Here is a 14,829-nt window from a genome sequence, read left to right as displayed (position 1 = left end):
TTTTATGGTACCATTTATACAAAAATGGTTTCTATAGGGCATCGTGAAGCATCTTTATGTTTTAAAGCGTAAAACTCTTATTTGAGGACTTAAGGTTTTAAACATACAATATTTAGGATATATGCAACCCTGGCTGGACTTCATGTGTAAATTATTATTATTTTTTAATTTAGATTTATATTGAATAAATATGCTTTCTGTTAATGTATGGTGTGTTAGAATAGGACAATATTTTGCCTAGATATAACTATTTAAAAAAAATCTGGAACACTCTCAGAAATAAAGGTACAAAAGTTGACACTGGGACAGCTTTGTACCCAAAATTAGATGCTAGTACTTCAAAAGGTACATATTGGCAGTTCAAAGATACATATTTGTACCTAAATGGTACATATTAGGACCTGTTTTAAAGGGTACTGCCCCAGTGACCAGCTTTGTACCTTTATTTTTGACAGTAAAGACGAGGGTGCAAAAAATATAAATATTGAAAAAAAATCACATTTAAAGTTGTCCAAATGAAGCTCTTAGCAACAAATATTAATAACGATAAAGATAAATACAGTTTTGAAATATTTACGGTAGGAAATAAACAATATCAACATTGAACATGATCTTATAAAATTATGATTTTGGGCATAAAAAAATTTGACCCATTTGTATTTTTATCTATTGCTTCAATAAACCTGTGCGACTTAAAGGGATAGTTCACCCAAAAATGAAAATTCTGTCATCATTTCCACACTCTTGTTACAAACCCACATAAATGTCTTTGTTCTGATGAACACGAAGGAATATATTTTGAGAAATGTTCCATTTGTGGACCCCCATTCACTTCCATAGTGGGAAAAAAGAATACTATGGAAGAAAATGGGGTCCACGAATGCTTTGGTTACAAATATTTCGTAAACACTTCCTTTGTGTTCATCAGAATAAAAAAAATGGAAAACAGGTTTGTAACAACATGAGGGCGACTAAATGATGACAGAATTTTCATTTTTGGGTGAACTGTCCCTTTAACACTGGTTTACGGGTCACAAATAATCTGTAAGTTTATAACTATTTATTTTAAAACTGTACACAATATAATTAATCAACACTTCTACCTTTCTCAGAAACACACAGGAAGAGAAAAAGCACAAATCTAGATTCATTTTTTATTTTCATTTAGATATGCATTTACACGCATATTATAAAGCAAATATACAAATATCATAAGCTGTTTTGAACAAGTTAGAAATCATACTCAGCCCTACCCCTCTGAATTAATATTCATACAGGTATGGGCAGCGAGACTCAAAACATAAATGGGAAAATGAAAATCGAATAAACAAACAAAAAGCAGCTTGTGGTGTTGGATCAGTCCCGAGAGATTACGGAGCAGCACCAGCGGCGAAACAGACGAACAGAAACCTATTCTTGCACTGGCTGTACATGTAGATGGGGACTAGGACTGAACGGTGCAAACACACGGTTCAGACTCTCAGAGTCTCTAAACCGTGAGTGCCGTTAAAGTGTGCAGGTCACACGGGTGAGGAGTCATTATCATCAGTAAGCCTGAGTGCTGTCTTTGGTAGGCGGTCAGTTGTGAGTCCCCAACCGTTTTGTGTGTAGCACAGGGACAGATGTGTGAAACGTTTCGACTGATGCCACTCCACCTCACCAACATTCAGGTCAGCTCGATACATTTGAATAAGACACAAACTGGAGAAACAAACTTACTTTTTATGATCCAAAAGGCACCATGAGTCAATACAAATACAAAAAAAAATAACTTAAAATCGCAAGGTGATTGAAACGACCTAAATGCGATTACATCATAGCCTTTAACATTAAAGGAGTTGGACAGTTACCTTACACGGATTATTTTGCAGAACACTAAACAATGCTGGACTTTCTCTTAAACTTTGTGATTTGCTTCCCCAGGGAATAAAATGGGTTTGGTGAAAAGTCCAGCAGGGGGCGTCCAAACAGCTTCATCCAGCACCTCACGTGCTCTTCAACTTGAACCAGCACCCCACACAGGGCTTAAACATATAAACTTTTCCCAAAAATGGAAAATAAGCAGAGAAAATTATACCTTTGAAAAGAAGCCCAAGAAATAAAAACGCAAACTTTTAATAGAATCGCTGATGGAAAGGACATCTACTGCCTGGTCCCTCGTGGGTATAACATGGGGACACCGAATACCCCCTTCCTTTTTATATGTTTGATTAGACACAGATTCCTCCAACTAAAGCTATATGCCGGATAACTGAGCGTATATGTGTGTATATGTGTGATGAAGGTGCCTGAATACACCTTTTGAAACCCATCAAGAGCATGTCCATGTCATATTTCTTCATTTCGCCATATTCTCAAAATATTTATACATTGGGGTAGTAAATGCTTCTGTAATACAGTAAAAAAAAATACTGCATTACAATTAAACCATCACAAAACAAATCTGCAGGTAATTGTTGCCAAAAATGACTTAATACTCATAACACTTTCTTTTAAATATGACCTGGACATGTACTTTGTGAGCCACACACTTATTCCTCACTGGTGAGGTTGTTGATCACAGCGACCCTGAACACTGAAATAGAGGCATGTGTGATAAACAGCTACATCATCATCATCATCATCATCATCAGCATCCGTGCATCACTTGCTGCCATACATTCATCTGTTCCCCTTCCGAATCTTATCCACGTATCAGCCCAGCCCTTACACAACCTGTACAGTTCAACACATAGCAACCTTCGGTCACATTGAACTTGAGGCACGTCCTGCCCTTGACCAGTGTAAATAGTGGCATTACTTCAACATTCGACTGAACCCCACGCAAGATTTATAATCTAAAAGCGAGTGGATGTTCGGGTTTAATCTGTGTCGCCTTATATCTCGGTTTGAATACAGACGTTCCGCACAGGGCTAGCCGGCTGAGGGAGGTTGTTGTTACGCTCTTTAGGTGAGCTTTGGGCCGCACCGGTGTCCAGGGCCGGCGAGCAGATTAAACTCACGTTCTCCTCCGCAATGTAGCACAGGGGGCGCTCTGCCGCTCCATCTGGCGTGAGAGAGGCTACCGCCGCCTGGTGGAAGTTCCCAGAAACGGGGCAGTTCTCCAATCGATCGTGCTCCACCTCTGGGAGAGGGCTGACCGCTCCACCCATGCTGGGATGCCTCACGTTAGGCTCGTAGCAGGGGGGCCTGCAGGCGTCGAGGTCAGAACAGCTGAACTCGGAAAAGTGACTCGAGTGCGAGTCGGCCACGGACGGCAGGCTGCCGCTCAGAGAGGGCGAATCCAACTCGCTGGAGTTGGTGCTGCGCTGCTCCAGCAGCTGGGCGTCCATGTCCTCGCGCGTCTCGTTGAACTTGATACCTCCGCTTTTCTTGCGCAGCTTTCCTTTGCTTCTCTTTCCCGAAGATGAAGACGAGGTTAAGGAAGGCTCCTTGGCCCAGCGGGATGCAGCGCACTTGCTGTCGTGAGGGCAGCCGGAAGGGCAAGCGCTGGCGCCGTCGTCCATACTGCTGCTGCCGCTGTGGTGCCTGAGTTTTCCTTGTTTAGACTCCACATCCACCTGCACCTCCATACTGTTGCCATCTCTGTTCCAAACACACACACCAAAAAAAATTATAAAAGCTTATGAATCGATATTCAGATGAACTGAGCCGTCCCAACACATTTGACTAGAAATTAATAACTGCTTTAAACATATTAAAGTATCAGATTAGGTTTTCCCATACAGGCACAATATCCAGTGTTATTTAAACAAGATACTCTTGTGTGCTTCATACATTCTTGCTATCGAACTGAATCAGGGTTCCCACTCTAAGCCAAATGTCATTTCCCTGACTAAAAAGCTGAATTTTCCAAGACCTATGTCTGGGATGCTGTGAGCCTGGATAATATAAACAGTTTCATCAGACGCACGGGATACACGTCTGGATCCGAACCTTACTTCCGGTTTCGTTGTTTTTAATGGTCTTACTAGTTACTAAACTGATCTCTTGAACGAATGCCTCGTCGAAAATAACAAATGTTTTGGTTTCCTAGGTAATCTATGTGTTGTTTTTTGCTTGTTATATAAATAAACTATGTTTAAAGAACTTTGTTGTTATTTATTCTTAGCGGAGTTTACCGGAAGTTACGTGCGGACCGCGACAGCCGCTTGTTTATGTTGTTACTGCTGAAACTGTCTATACACAAGTGTACACAGTTTATAAAACGTTGATAAAAATGTATCTGAAATGCCTTAAATTAGTAAAAAAATGCCAATAAACAGCTGTTTAGATTGACTAAGATTGTCTCACTTGAAATGATTTAAGCCCTAGACCCAAAAACGTCATTCCTTACATCCCAATTTAACAAGCGAATTACATTTTGATAAATAGAAAGTAAAACTTAAAGCGACAAACAAACATCCTTGATATTCTATGGCTTGGATGAAAACTTATATAAAGTCCCTGACTTTCAATGTCTGAAACAAACCTTTTAAAATTCCAAGATATTCCAGAAATTTCATGACCCGTGGGAACCCTGTGAATGTTTCAGTGTCAGAACTTGCAGTTTCATTTTTTTAACTAATATAAAAGTTTTTACCTTTCTAAAATTCACACATCTAAGTACAAATAATTGACATAAGAGCTTGGGACGGTACCACAAAGCCACTTTTATTGGCTTGCCAGGTAAGTTTAGGGTTAGTTTGTGGTTTTGGGTATCAAGAAAGTGGTTTAGCTTTAAGAAGTGTTTGTCACCATAGTAATGTACGCTACACGGCTAACCTGCTCTGTGGCAGGTTATGTTCTGAATTAGAGATCACACCCTAAAATTTATCCAATCAGATGTGAACACGAGTGTGAGTAACGTGACTTCAAAGTTGGCGTTGCAATGTTTTAGTCCAATTCTGTATACATTTAGGCGCAAAATCATAGCAAAATTGGTTTTATTATGTAAATGTGTAGTAAGCATGATTTTAGTAGATTGATTACCATTTGTGTTACCATATGTTTACTATCAAATGCTATTGTTACACTATAGTTACAATAATAAGTAGAGATGCATTGGTGGAAAATTACATTTATTCAGATGGACACCTCCCAATGCCGATAGGTGGTGGTTATATTAACTTGCATTAACTAAATTCTCAAGGTTAAATTTTCCGAATGTTACTCATATGATTAATATTGAATCATTTAACTGGTGATGTTTCTTTCATTTTCTATACAAAGACCTCAATTTCATTGCATTTTCCAGTTTTCTTTTGATTACTTTACAGTACTGGTGAAAATTTTTTAGGCCATCATCACCAGCTTTGTTATTTTAGCAAAGTTTCAATGTCCATCCATTTTTTTCACTCTTTTTAAGATACAAACAGAAAATAGAGAAAATATGTACACAAAATTAAAAACACATTTTTTTCAGAATTAAATGTCCGAAGAAATAATTATATATGATCACTATACAATTGCAAAAACAAATCTAAATGGTAGCCTAAGACTTTTGCACAGCACTGTGTATATAGCGGGCACAAATATCGGCTGTTTTTAATATATCGACCGATAGTGTGGTAAAAAAAACAACACTTTTATCGACCGACACAAATTATTGGCCGATATAACGGTTAATCTAACCATGGTAAATCTGTGGTTACTAAAAATAAAACCAAAACTGGTAACTGTATGTTACAAGATTCATTTTCATAAGGGAATTGTAAAAAAAAAAACTTGGGGGATAAACAAAATGCAGCATACATCATATAACATCACTATAGTATTTTGGTTTTTGTTTAATTGGAAAATTGACAATCCTCATCTATCAGCAAACTTTCTCCAGTAGTTCTACCTTACTGTGACTGCAGAAGAGATACATTATATAATTCAGTGCATGCAATAAATTTTTTATAATAAATATATGCACACAAGTACTGAGAAATACTCTGTCCACGTTGAACGACGTCACTCTTTTATGAGGATTAATCATAAGTTTAAGATCAAAGCCTGAGTTGACAGAAAACGTTAAAAAAGCCGCTTCATGGTGCAGGCCTCAACTGTGTGGATCTTCATTACATTCAATCAGATGTGAACACCCAGACACAATTATAAATAATGGTGTCTACGCACTAAAATTTACAGTGCAAAGCAAATGATTCGGCTCTTTCCACAACATCAAAACAGGAGCTTACACATTTATAGACTTCACGTATGCGCTCTAAGCCGTTTATAAGTTCACTTCCTAGAGAATGTAAAGACTGTGGTGCTTTTAAACCAAGCATCGGTTCAACCAATGGCGTGAGCTCTGAGAAATAACTACTTGGTGGACCAACACAATTGCCCAACCAAGAAACAGGTCCAGTGATTGCTTATCTCAGAAATAAAAGTAGAGGAAGTAGAGATATTGCAAAGTAGGCCACCAGGGTTTCTTTCTGTCTGACACATGTGGGGGCTGCAGACTACACACATTGGTGCAGTTTACATTCGGGTCCAGTTGGTAAAAAAATGCCACTGGGTTGGACTCGTGTCTAATTTTCTCAGGTTTTTCTTTAAATAAAAAAAGGTATGGGCAAGACCTCTACTGCAAAGTCTGCATGTGGGTGCAGGTGCCTATCAGTCTAATGCTTTCAAGCTGACCTGAATACAGACCTGTCTAGAGGCAAATAGGCATTGAGAATGGATCCAGCCATTGCTTTGGTACTAGCGTTATCGCTGATTGTCCCCAGACTGACGGTGCCCGACTCCCCGCTCAGACTGCAGCGTTCCTTCTGCACATCAGCTTGAACCTCCAACCTGAAACCCAAAGGATGCAGCTCACATTAACAAATGCATACACATAATGTTTCATAATGGAAAATGCTTGTTCTGAATGTTTTATTCAAAGGTCTGGAGCATGCCTATGAAGCTTTTTTAAAAACATTACTTAATATGGATACCCACTCCGTGCCAACAAATGAGCAGATGAATTATTACAAAGGCTCACACAGATCAACAGCACCAAAACCCATATAACATTTATTGAGCAAATCAGACCTGTTAAAGCAGTTGACCATGGCACTTCCCGACAGGCTGCCGGTGATGCTTGCCCCGGCTAGGGCCATGGTGCTGGCATTCTCACTCAGGTTATCTCTCATTGCTCCGATACGCTCCATGTGGCTCCCGCTGGCACTCAAACTGCCCGTCAGACCACCTACACTTCCCTCACCGATGCTGGGGTTATGTCTGGTCTCTGCTACTGAAGTGGTGTCTGTGGACAGATAGAAGGCATTCGTCTTTCAATAAGAAGCTTTTTAGTGTAAAAGGTAAGACATAAGAGTAAAACCTGCAATGATTGGTAGCTGAGGTCCCACCAAACCAACAAGGATCTTTTCCTTTATACACAATACAAGGCTACACTGTACAGGAGGACAAAAGCTACTTGTTCTTGGCATAAACCAAGCATTGGGCAACTTATCTGGTGTTTCAGAAACCAAGCTATTTGATCCTCCAGTATCACAGACTGTGTGTCAGGAAAAGGACAGATTTAAGGTTCACACAAAGTAATACAAGAAGCCCTTTTCTTTTCAAAATCATCTCTTCAAGGCAAATCTATCATGATGTAAGAAACCCAGATTTAATTGCAATGTTTATCTTAGTTGAAGATGAGATCTCTGTAAAGGGCATTTTAATCTGAAATTGACTTTTACTCATTTGCATTAAACATGAGCGAGAAAGAGAACAGGTGTGAAATATGACAGGCAGATCAGGAGGAAGAGTGAGAGAAAGAAAGCAGAAGAGACTTGACAGGCAGATAAATCACATTTTTATTTTTATCTATTGCAAAGGGCGTCTCACTCACCAGTCACAGCTGCTCCGGTGCCCACGTTCATGTCGTTTTCATCATCAAACTCGATGCGCACACCTTTGCCGTTCCCAGCGGACACACCGCAACCCCCACTGCGGCACAGAGAGATGGGCACCACGCCGTAGACGTAAGCCAACATTATGGGCACTCCGATACCTACACACACACAGTACAACCAATATAAACCAGATGGCCAAATAGCCGAGCTTGGCAGGCAGCAGAAGTATGTGCATGAGAAACAACTGCTATAATAAATATTCAAAACAGAATATAAAAACAGGGATTATAATGGTGTCATTTTATTATAGTACAATAAACAAAAGGCTGTCATTAAAATCATTAGTCAGCAAACAAAGAGGAAAAAAGGAAGTTGACAAGACTGCTTACCGACAGTGACGGCAGCTACCACTGGAGACACGATCACTGACAACGTCACCCCGCCTGCTATCACCAGATTCCTCTTGTGCTTTGAAATGTCCTTACCCTCGTATCGATTATGAATCTAAAGCATATGGATTTACATAATGAGTGATCCAGACATCACAAAGAAGTGAAACGCACTTAATACTTCTGTTGTACAGCATACAGGTAGGATTTTTCACAAGGCACCATTCTGTTCGAATTCAGGTCAAGTAAACCAATATGGAAATCCCTTTATAATGAAATTGAACTGCGCATTTAAAACGCAAATAATCAAGGTGACCCAGTTTACAGGGAGTTAATCTGGTTTACAGACAAACAATCGTATCAACATTATGGCACCAGTTTTGATCAACGCTTATATTAAGCAACATTGTTTTCATACAACGCAGCCCTTGTTATCTTGTAGTCATAACAAAGAAGACATTTTGATAAACTGGTTTACAAAGTCACAGAAAATGCTGGCAAACTGTCAACTGATGTACAATTAAAAAAATGTGATCCAAACGCAATTTTGTTTTTGTCATTCCAAAACCAAGGTCAATGGGTGTATTCGACGTCACGAAGAGCAATAGGCGGATGACTTTACAATACCAGGGATACACCAATAACACTTTTTCCATTACTGATCTGATTTTGATACCAGAATTCTGAGTATCGTCCGATAACGATCAGATACTATTGTATTTATCGTCAACGATCAAAAATTTTATACACACAAACACACGCATCCTGTAATGGGAATTCAAGCTATGCAGTGGAAAATGCAAAAAATATAAGTATTTTATGTGATCAGCATATTGTGCATTACACTTATCCAACAATTTACTGAGAGATTTTTAAAGCAGATGTTTACAGCTATTGTGTGTGTGACCCTAACATTGGATTGGGTCACGCCTACAAAATACAGCAGAGCTTTCAATTCTCCAACCACTCTCATGGTATTTTGATGTCATGCGCTTGTTGGTTCTTCCGACACAGCATTTAAGAAATGATCATGTGACTTTGAGCATGTCAGGTGACCTGTAAATGTTAAACAATACATTTCTTTTTCAAATTGCCTGAAAAACCAGCTCAACCGATCAAAAAACTTTGCGATAAACGGGACGTGGTTCCATTGGGCGCATTTTCAATTCACTAATTCAATTGCAGAATTTGAAGGGTAATGGAAACGCAGCTAATGACATGAAAATCCAACTTATTGAAAATGAAGGATTTCTAAGAGCAAAAATTGGTTATCAGTTAAAACCAATAATTGCAATAACTCAACATATGGTACATGTAATGTGATTGTCTGGAAATAAGCAGGAGACTTCTAATAAGCTTATTTAAGACTTCCAGTCTGTATTTAGAAAGTGTATAATTTTGATGCAAGAGAGCAAAAATGATCTGTAGTTAAACTGGATTTAAGTAGGGCTGTTCATCTTTTCTATCATTTGGGATTTGGTGTGTTGATAACATCATACACAATATACATCAGTATCCACAGCACTGTCTGAGTTCACTCGTTTTTACTGCAATACAATGAACTATGCTGCATTTGACATACAGAGAAGAGCGAATGAGTGGTTTCGGACACAGTGCATTAATAATGTAATGCATCCATCACTTACAGCATGTTGTCTCATGTGCCTGCTAACTCCATAATAGCAAGACATCATGACAGACATGAGAAAAGTTTTCAGTTTACAGTTTCCACACTGACAGCTACTGTCATTTGCAATATAATAAAACCTTATGGCACTATGCTAACCAAACTCATCACTTCTAAAGTGTAAATTAAAAATGACTGCTACTGTCTGAATAAATGGCTCAGATTTAAGAGCTATTCATGAAAACATAAATGGTTCATCTTAAAACTAAAGAATTAAATGGAATATACTAGAACAAAGCCAAAGAGTTAATAAGGATATGAATGAAAGGTCACCCTTGTTTTCCGCCTTCAAAATAAATGCTTGGCTTAGTCACTCACCTTTCTACCCACATACACAGGAATCCCAATGATCATTGCAGGTATGGCAATGCCAGCAATCAGTGCAATGCCAACCGGAGCTCCCACCAGTGTGCCCAACTGCCACAGGATCTTCTTCTTCCTGCTCCAAGGCTTCTTACCCCAAAACGTGCACCCTGAAGGACTATTTCACAAACAGAGAAATCAGTTAAACATACACGAAGTTGAATTTTCCTTAAAGAATTGAAGAAAAGTTGTTGCCCTAAAAATATTAAGTAATGTGAACTCAAACAAGAGTACATTTAAATTTCTAGTAATTCCAATTTAATTCAGCTCATTAAGTTAAGTAAACTTAAATTTTAAGCGGATTTAACTTGAAATAATTTGTAATAATAAACTGTCCAACATCTCCATTTAGTTAACAGAGTTCAAAGATTTTTAAATTATTTATAATTATGACTTTTAGTGTTATAAATTGTATGTAAAAAGGCATAAATAATCCAATATTTAGGCATAAAGGATTATGGGTACTCCTTACAACATGTACTGATAATTTAAATAAAGTTTAATTCACTTAAATGTTTTAGTTTAATTAATTTTAATACGCTTAAAAGTGAAATGAACTACGATTTTTTAAGTATTATGTCCAAGACTCAAACAATGATGTTAACATAACTTAATATTTTAAGTAAAGACAACATCAGTGTAAAAAAGTTACCTTAGCATAACCAGAAACATAATTCTGACTACTTTAAGCATCTATTTATTCTCACACTGCCATACAGACATATTGGCATTGGCATAAGCGAATTTGTGTATAATCAAAAACCAACCATATCAAGTAAAAACAACTGAAAAGCGAAAGTTTGCAAAATCGATGTATATTTTTCTCATGGCATTTTATTATTACTGATCCTGGTTCCTCTTAGCTTTAAAAATACATGTAGTGATTAGAAAACCAAGAAAACCACTCATGGATCAAATTTGAGATCAAGATCATTGCCATAAAAACAAATATTAAGTCTGAAGATGCAAGAGTGGATTATTAGTTGTCTCGTAATTACGATAATTAAGACAAAACATGAGCCAACTCACACCTTTGGTTCAGTGTTAATGTGGTTAATGTGGTTTATGGCAATGCTAAATTTGAGTTCAGTACTAACCTTAAGTAGTGCAAGTCAGATATCTCCTTCATACAGAGCCAGCAAAACTCACAGCCACATACAGCACAGGTCATGTGATTACAGCTCCCATCGTTCATCTTAATGATGTAGGCCGCACAGCGAGGACATGGCTTTATGTCATCAGCTTAAAGACACACAACACACACGTTAATTTAACCACTCTTTGATTTTTTTCACTCTACATTCAGTTTTTTGACCTGCACCACACTTTGATTAACCTTACAGTCTCTTTTTATAGTGTATTCACTACAGACATCTGTCTAGCATGTACATGTTGAAAGAAATGCTAACAGACTCTGACCTTCTGTATAAGCTCTAATGTGAAAACAACATTGCCCTGCAGATAAAAGGATTTAATGCAAGGATGTATTCATGTGTAGGAAGTGGGCATACCAGCAGCGCCGCTCTCCTGGCTATAGCTGAGTGAAGACGATCTGAAGGGTCTCAGTCGGAGGCTCTGGGCTCTCTGCTGTCGGGCGGCGTCACAGGTCTGGTTTGGGTGCCACAGCTGTTTGCAGTGGTAACAAAACTCTGTTCCACAGCCCTCACGACCACACGTGATTTTCGGACAGCTGGCACAACCAAAGGCAATGACTGCATACCTGTTAAATAGACAAATACACATAGGGCTCAATGATGATTATTGTTGTTTTTATACAGTAAGCATATCACTAAAATAAATGCACGGGTGAAATAAAAAGGGTCCATTGTTAGTTAGGGACACTTTGATGACTTAAATGTCTAAACATGGTTGAAGATTAGTTTTAGTTTATCAGGTGTCCTGGAATAGACAGAAAGTCTTTGGCAACAATAATACTAATAATATTTAAAAATTAACAAATACAACCTGCATTGTAAAGTGTTACTGAGACACTGGTTGCAAAATTAAAATGCAAATATATCCCAAATCTCTCTTTATCACCACATCTATTTATGATTTATTTTGAGATGGATTTTTTTAAATAAAAATAAAATGTTTAAGGAATTCATTGACCTCTCACAAAGAATATTATTTTTGTACAGAAAAATGATACAAAAACGCACAGCTCACAGATCAAATGTTTCCTGCTGCGTGTCGTCACCCTCCGCTGATTTGCTTCCACAAACAAAGTGGCCTTTATTAATTTTCTCTTTATTCCATCTCGATTTTTAATCAAGATTAACAATTTCTTTTCAACAACACGTCCTCAACACAAAGCTCTACTGTGTGAAATGTCACAAAGCCTTTCCACTGCATGGAAAACAACTTATTAATGCATTGCATATTGTTCAAAAATCACTTTCCCAAGTTTGTCTTTCCAGAGAGAGCATATAGTCAACCAGCCGTATAGTGCAACAATATAGCATATATTTTAACACACCCCATCTGATACTAATATTAACCAGAAACATGTTCAAATAACATTAGACCGCCAGAAAACCAGACTATGGCTGGGTGATAGACCAAAATTTGTATCTTGGTAATATGATATGATGCAAGTCAAAGTCTTATGTGAGATGTCACAATCACCTTAATTAAAACACCTGACGACAGGTTTTTCCCTATTTGAAAATATACCTTTGCACAACTGGCAAGCTGTTTGGAAAGCTTACATCGGACCACAGTGTACATTTCTAGCGGAGTTTTTATTGAATAAAAGGAGGAATATCCATATCAGAAAAAACTACAGATAAATAACCCAAACTCGATATACTGTCCAATTCAGACAAGAACAAAGTGTCATTCTCAAACAAAACATTTAAAGGTAGGGTAACACATTTTGAAAAATGCTAACGGTAGCCGCCTAGCAATGAAATCCCGATCCCACCCTCAAGTCAAATCGCCATCCAAAGTCACGCCTCTTTCCAAACACATGAACACACACAGATCAGACGGTCACGTCTCATGTCTCATTCACCAGTGAGAAAACTTTGCAGTACAAAGTGAATAACATTTCCAAAATAACCAACATAAACAACTGGTTTGCATCAGAATTAGTTTAAGCACACGTTCGATTGTGTAGACGTAGTAACTATATCGTTATGCTAATCCGGAAAACGAACACAAATTTCATAAGCAACACAACGTTTCATCAAAGTAGAATATCTGAATCCATCTCAGTACAAACATATCGCGTACCTACCTTACCAAAATAAACAGTGCAACGACCCTTTCAGACCCTTTGCCTCCTGTAGCTGTTTGCATCTCGCGGTAAAGCAGTAAAGTTACCAATGTTAATTTGGGTTTTTGCTCTTGCTGATCCAGGCAGTTTTTGCTGTTGTTGTTATAAAAGATGCATTTAGTTTTGTTGCTCCTGTGTAGGTTGTCAATTCAGCAGAAAAGTTTGCTGTTCTCGCTGTTTACAGACAGAGCGCACGTGAACGCGCCGATGACGTATGGTATCTGCGTGGACTCGCTGCGCGGTGGGAATTCAAATTACGCTGACGTATGAGGGACATAAAAGGAAATGTCCGTTCGGACCAAAATCTATGATTTGTTGAACATTTTTTGGTCCTACGCCTTTCACAGATGACAAAAATTTTTACAAATACATCTAAACAACTTAACACAGTGATTGCTATCAGAATGTGAGGAGACTTTTAACCAGCATAACTAAAAATGTTTCAGGATCAAATCTGTTACCCTACCTTTAAATGAAAAAGGGTTCTTAAACGTGCTTGTGCAACCTTTGTATATAACAAACATGTATACAACTTTAGTTGTTGATTCTAGATACAAGTACATAAGGGCTTTTTTTCACAGGCAGGGCATAAAGCCAGGACTAAACTTTAGTTAAATTAAAGGAACACTCGACTTTTATAAAAATATGCACATTTCCAGCTCCCCTAACAATTGAGTTTTACCATTTTGGAATCCATTCAGAAGATCTCTGGATCTAGCGGTACCACTTTTAGCATAATTAGTTAAATTGGATTAGACCGAAAATAGTCCCCAGCTATCGAAAGTTACCAAGTGGGCTATTTTCAAGCACTGCGTAATATCATTGCGCCTGCTGGACCCATGGTAAGGCAACCAAGCCTTCGATTATTACGCTGTATTGAGAGTATCGTTCCTAGCCATATCAGCCTAGAAAAAAAAAAATCGCAACTTTTAATTTCCTGTCAGTCTTAGAACAGGATGTGACTACAGAAGAGTCAAGTTTTAAACAGAAAAAAATATTGAAGCTCTATGGTTAATTTTTGAGCGCGATGCTTATGATCCAATCAGATTCAAAGAATTTTGCTAAGCTATGCTAAAAGTGGCACCGCCAGACCCGGATATCGGCTAAATGGATTCCAAAACTGTGAAACATTAATTGTTTAACTCTAGGGGAGCTGGAAAAAAAGATAAAAGACAAATCTTGAGACCCAATGCCACTGGGATATTGCGTCTAGATATTTGTGTTTTAGTCTGGGACTAGCCATAAGCCTTGTCTGTGAAACCAGGGGGAAATTCCTGAACCCTTCACCAACAACAA

At 38.1% G+C, this 14,829-nt stretch overlaps 1 protein-coding gene across 1 annotated transcript in view; it reads right to left on the bottom strand.

Moving 5' to 3' along the window:
• Nucleotides 1–1,140: 1,140 nt before the first annotated feature.
• Nucleotides 1,141–14,829, bottom strand: part of rnf19a (ring finger protein 19A, RBR E3 ubiquitin protein ligase) — a 33,263-nt gene continuing 19,574 nt past the window's right edge. The window contains exons 3-10 of the mRNA XM_065293225.1: nt 11,765–11,973; nt 11,351–11,495; nt 10,209–10,371; nt 8,204–8,318; nt 7,811–7,972; nt 7,006–7,219; nt 6,622–6,765; nt 1,141–3,585 (exon numbers count right to left, since the gene is read on the bottom strand). Coding sequence (XP_065149297.1) covers nt 2,877–3,585; nt 6,622–6,765; nt 7,006–7,219; nt 7,811–7,972; nt 8,204–8,318; nt 10,209–10,371; nt 11,351–11,495; nt 11,765–11,973 — 1,861 coding nt within the window. The 3' untranslated portion in view covers nt 1,141–2,876. The remainder of the gene's footprint in view (nt 3,586–6,621; nt 6,766–7,005; nt 7,220–7,810; nt 7,973–8,203; nt 8,319–10,208; nt 10,372–11,350; nt 11,496–11,764; nt 11,974–14,829) is intronic.

The sequence above is a fragment of the Paramisgurnus dabryanus genome, chromosome 19, assembly GCF_030506205.2.
Source record: "Paramisgurnus dabryanus chromosome 19, PD_genome_1.1, whole genome shotgun sequence".
In the NCBI taxonomy this organism is placed as follows: domain Eukaryota; kingdom Metazoa; phylum Chordata; class Actinopteri; order Cypriniformes; family Cobitidae; genus Paramisgurnus; species Paramisgurnus dabryanus.
This window is presented reverse-complemented; position numbering and strand designations above follow the sequence as displayed.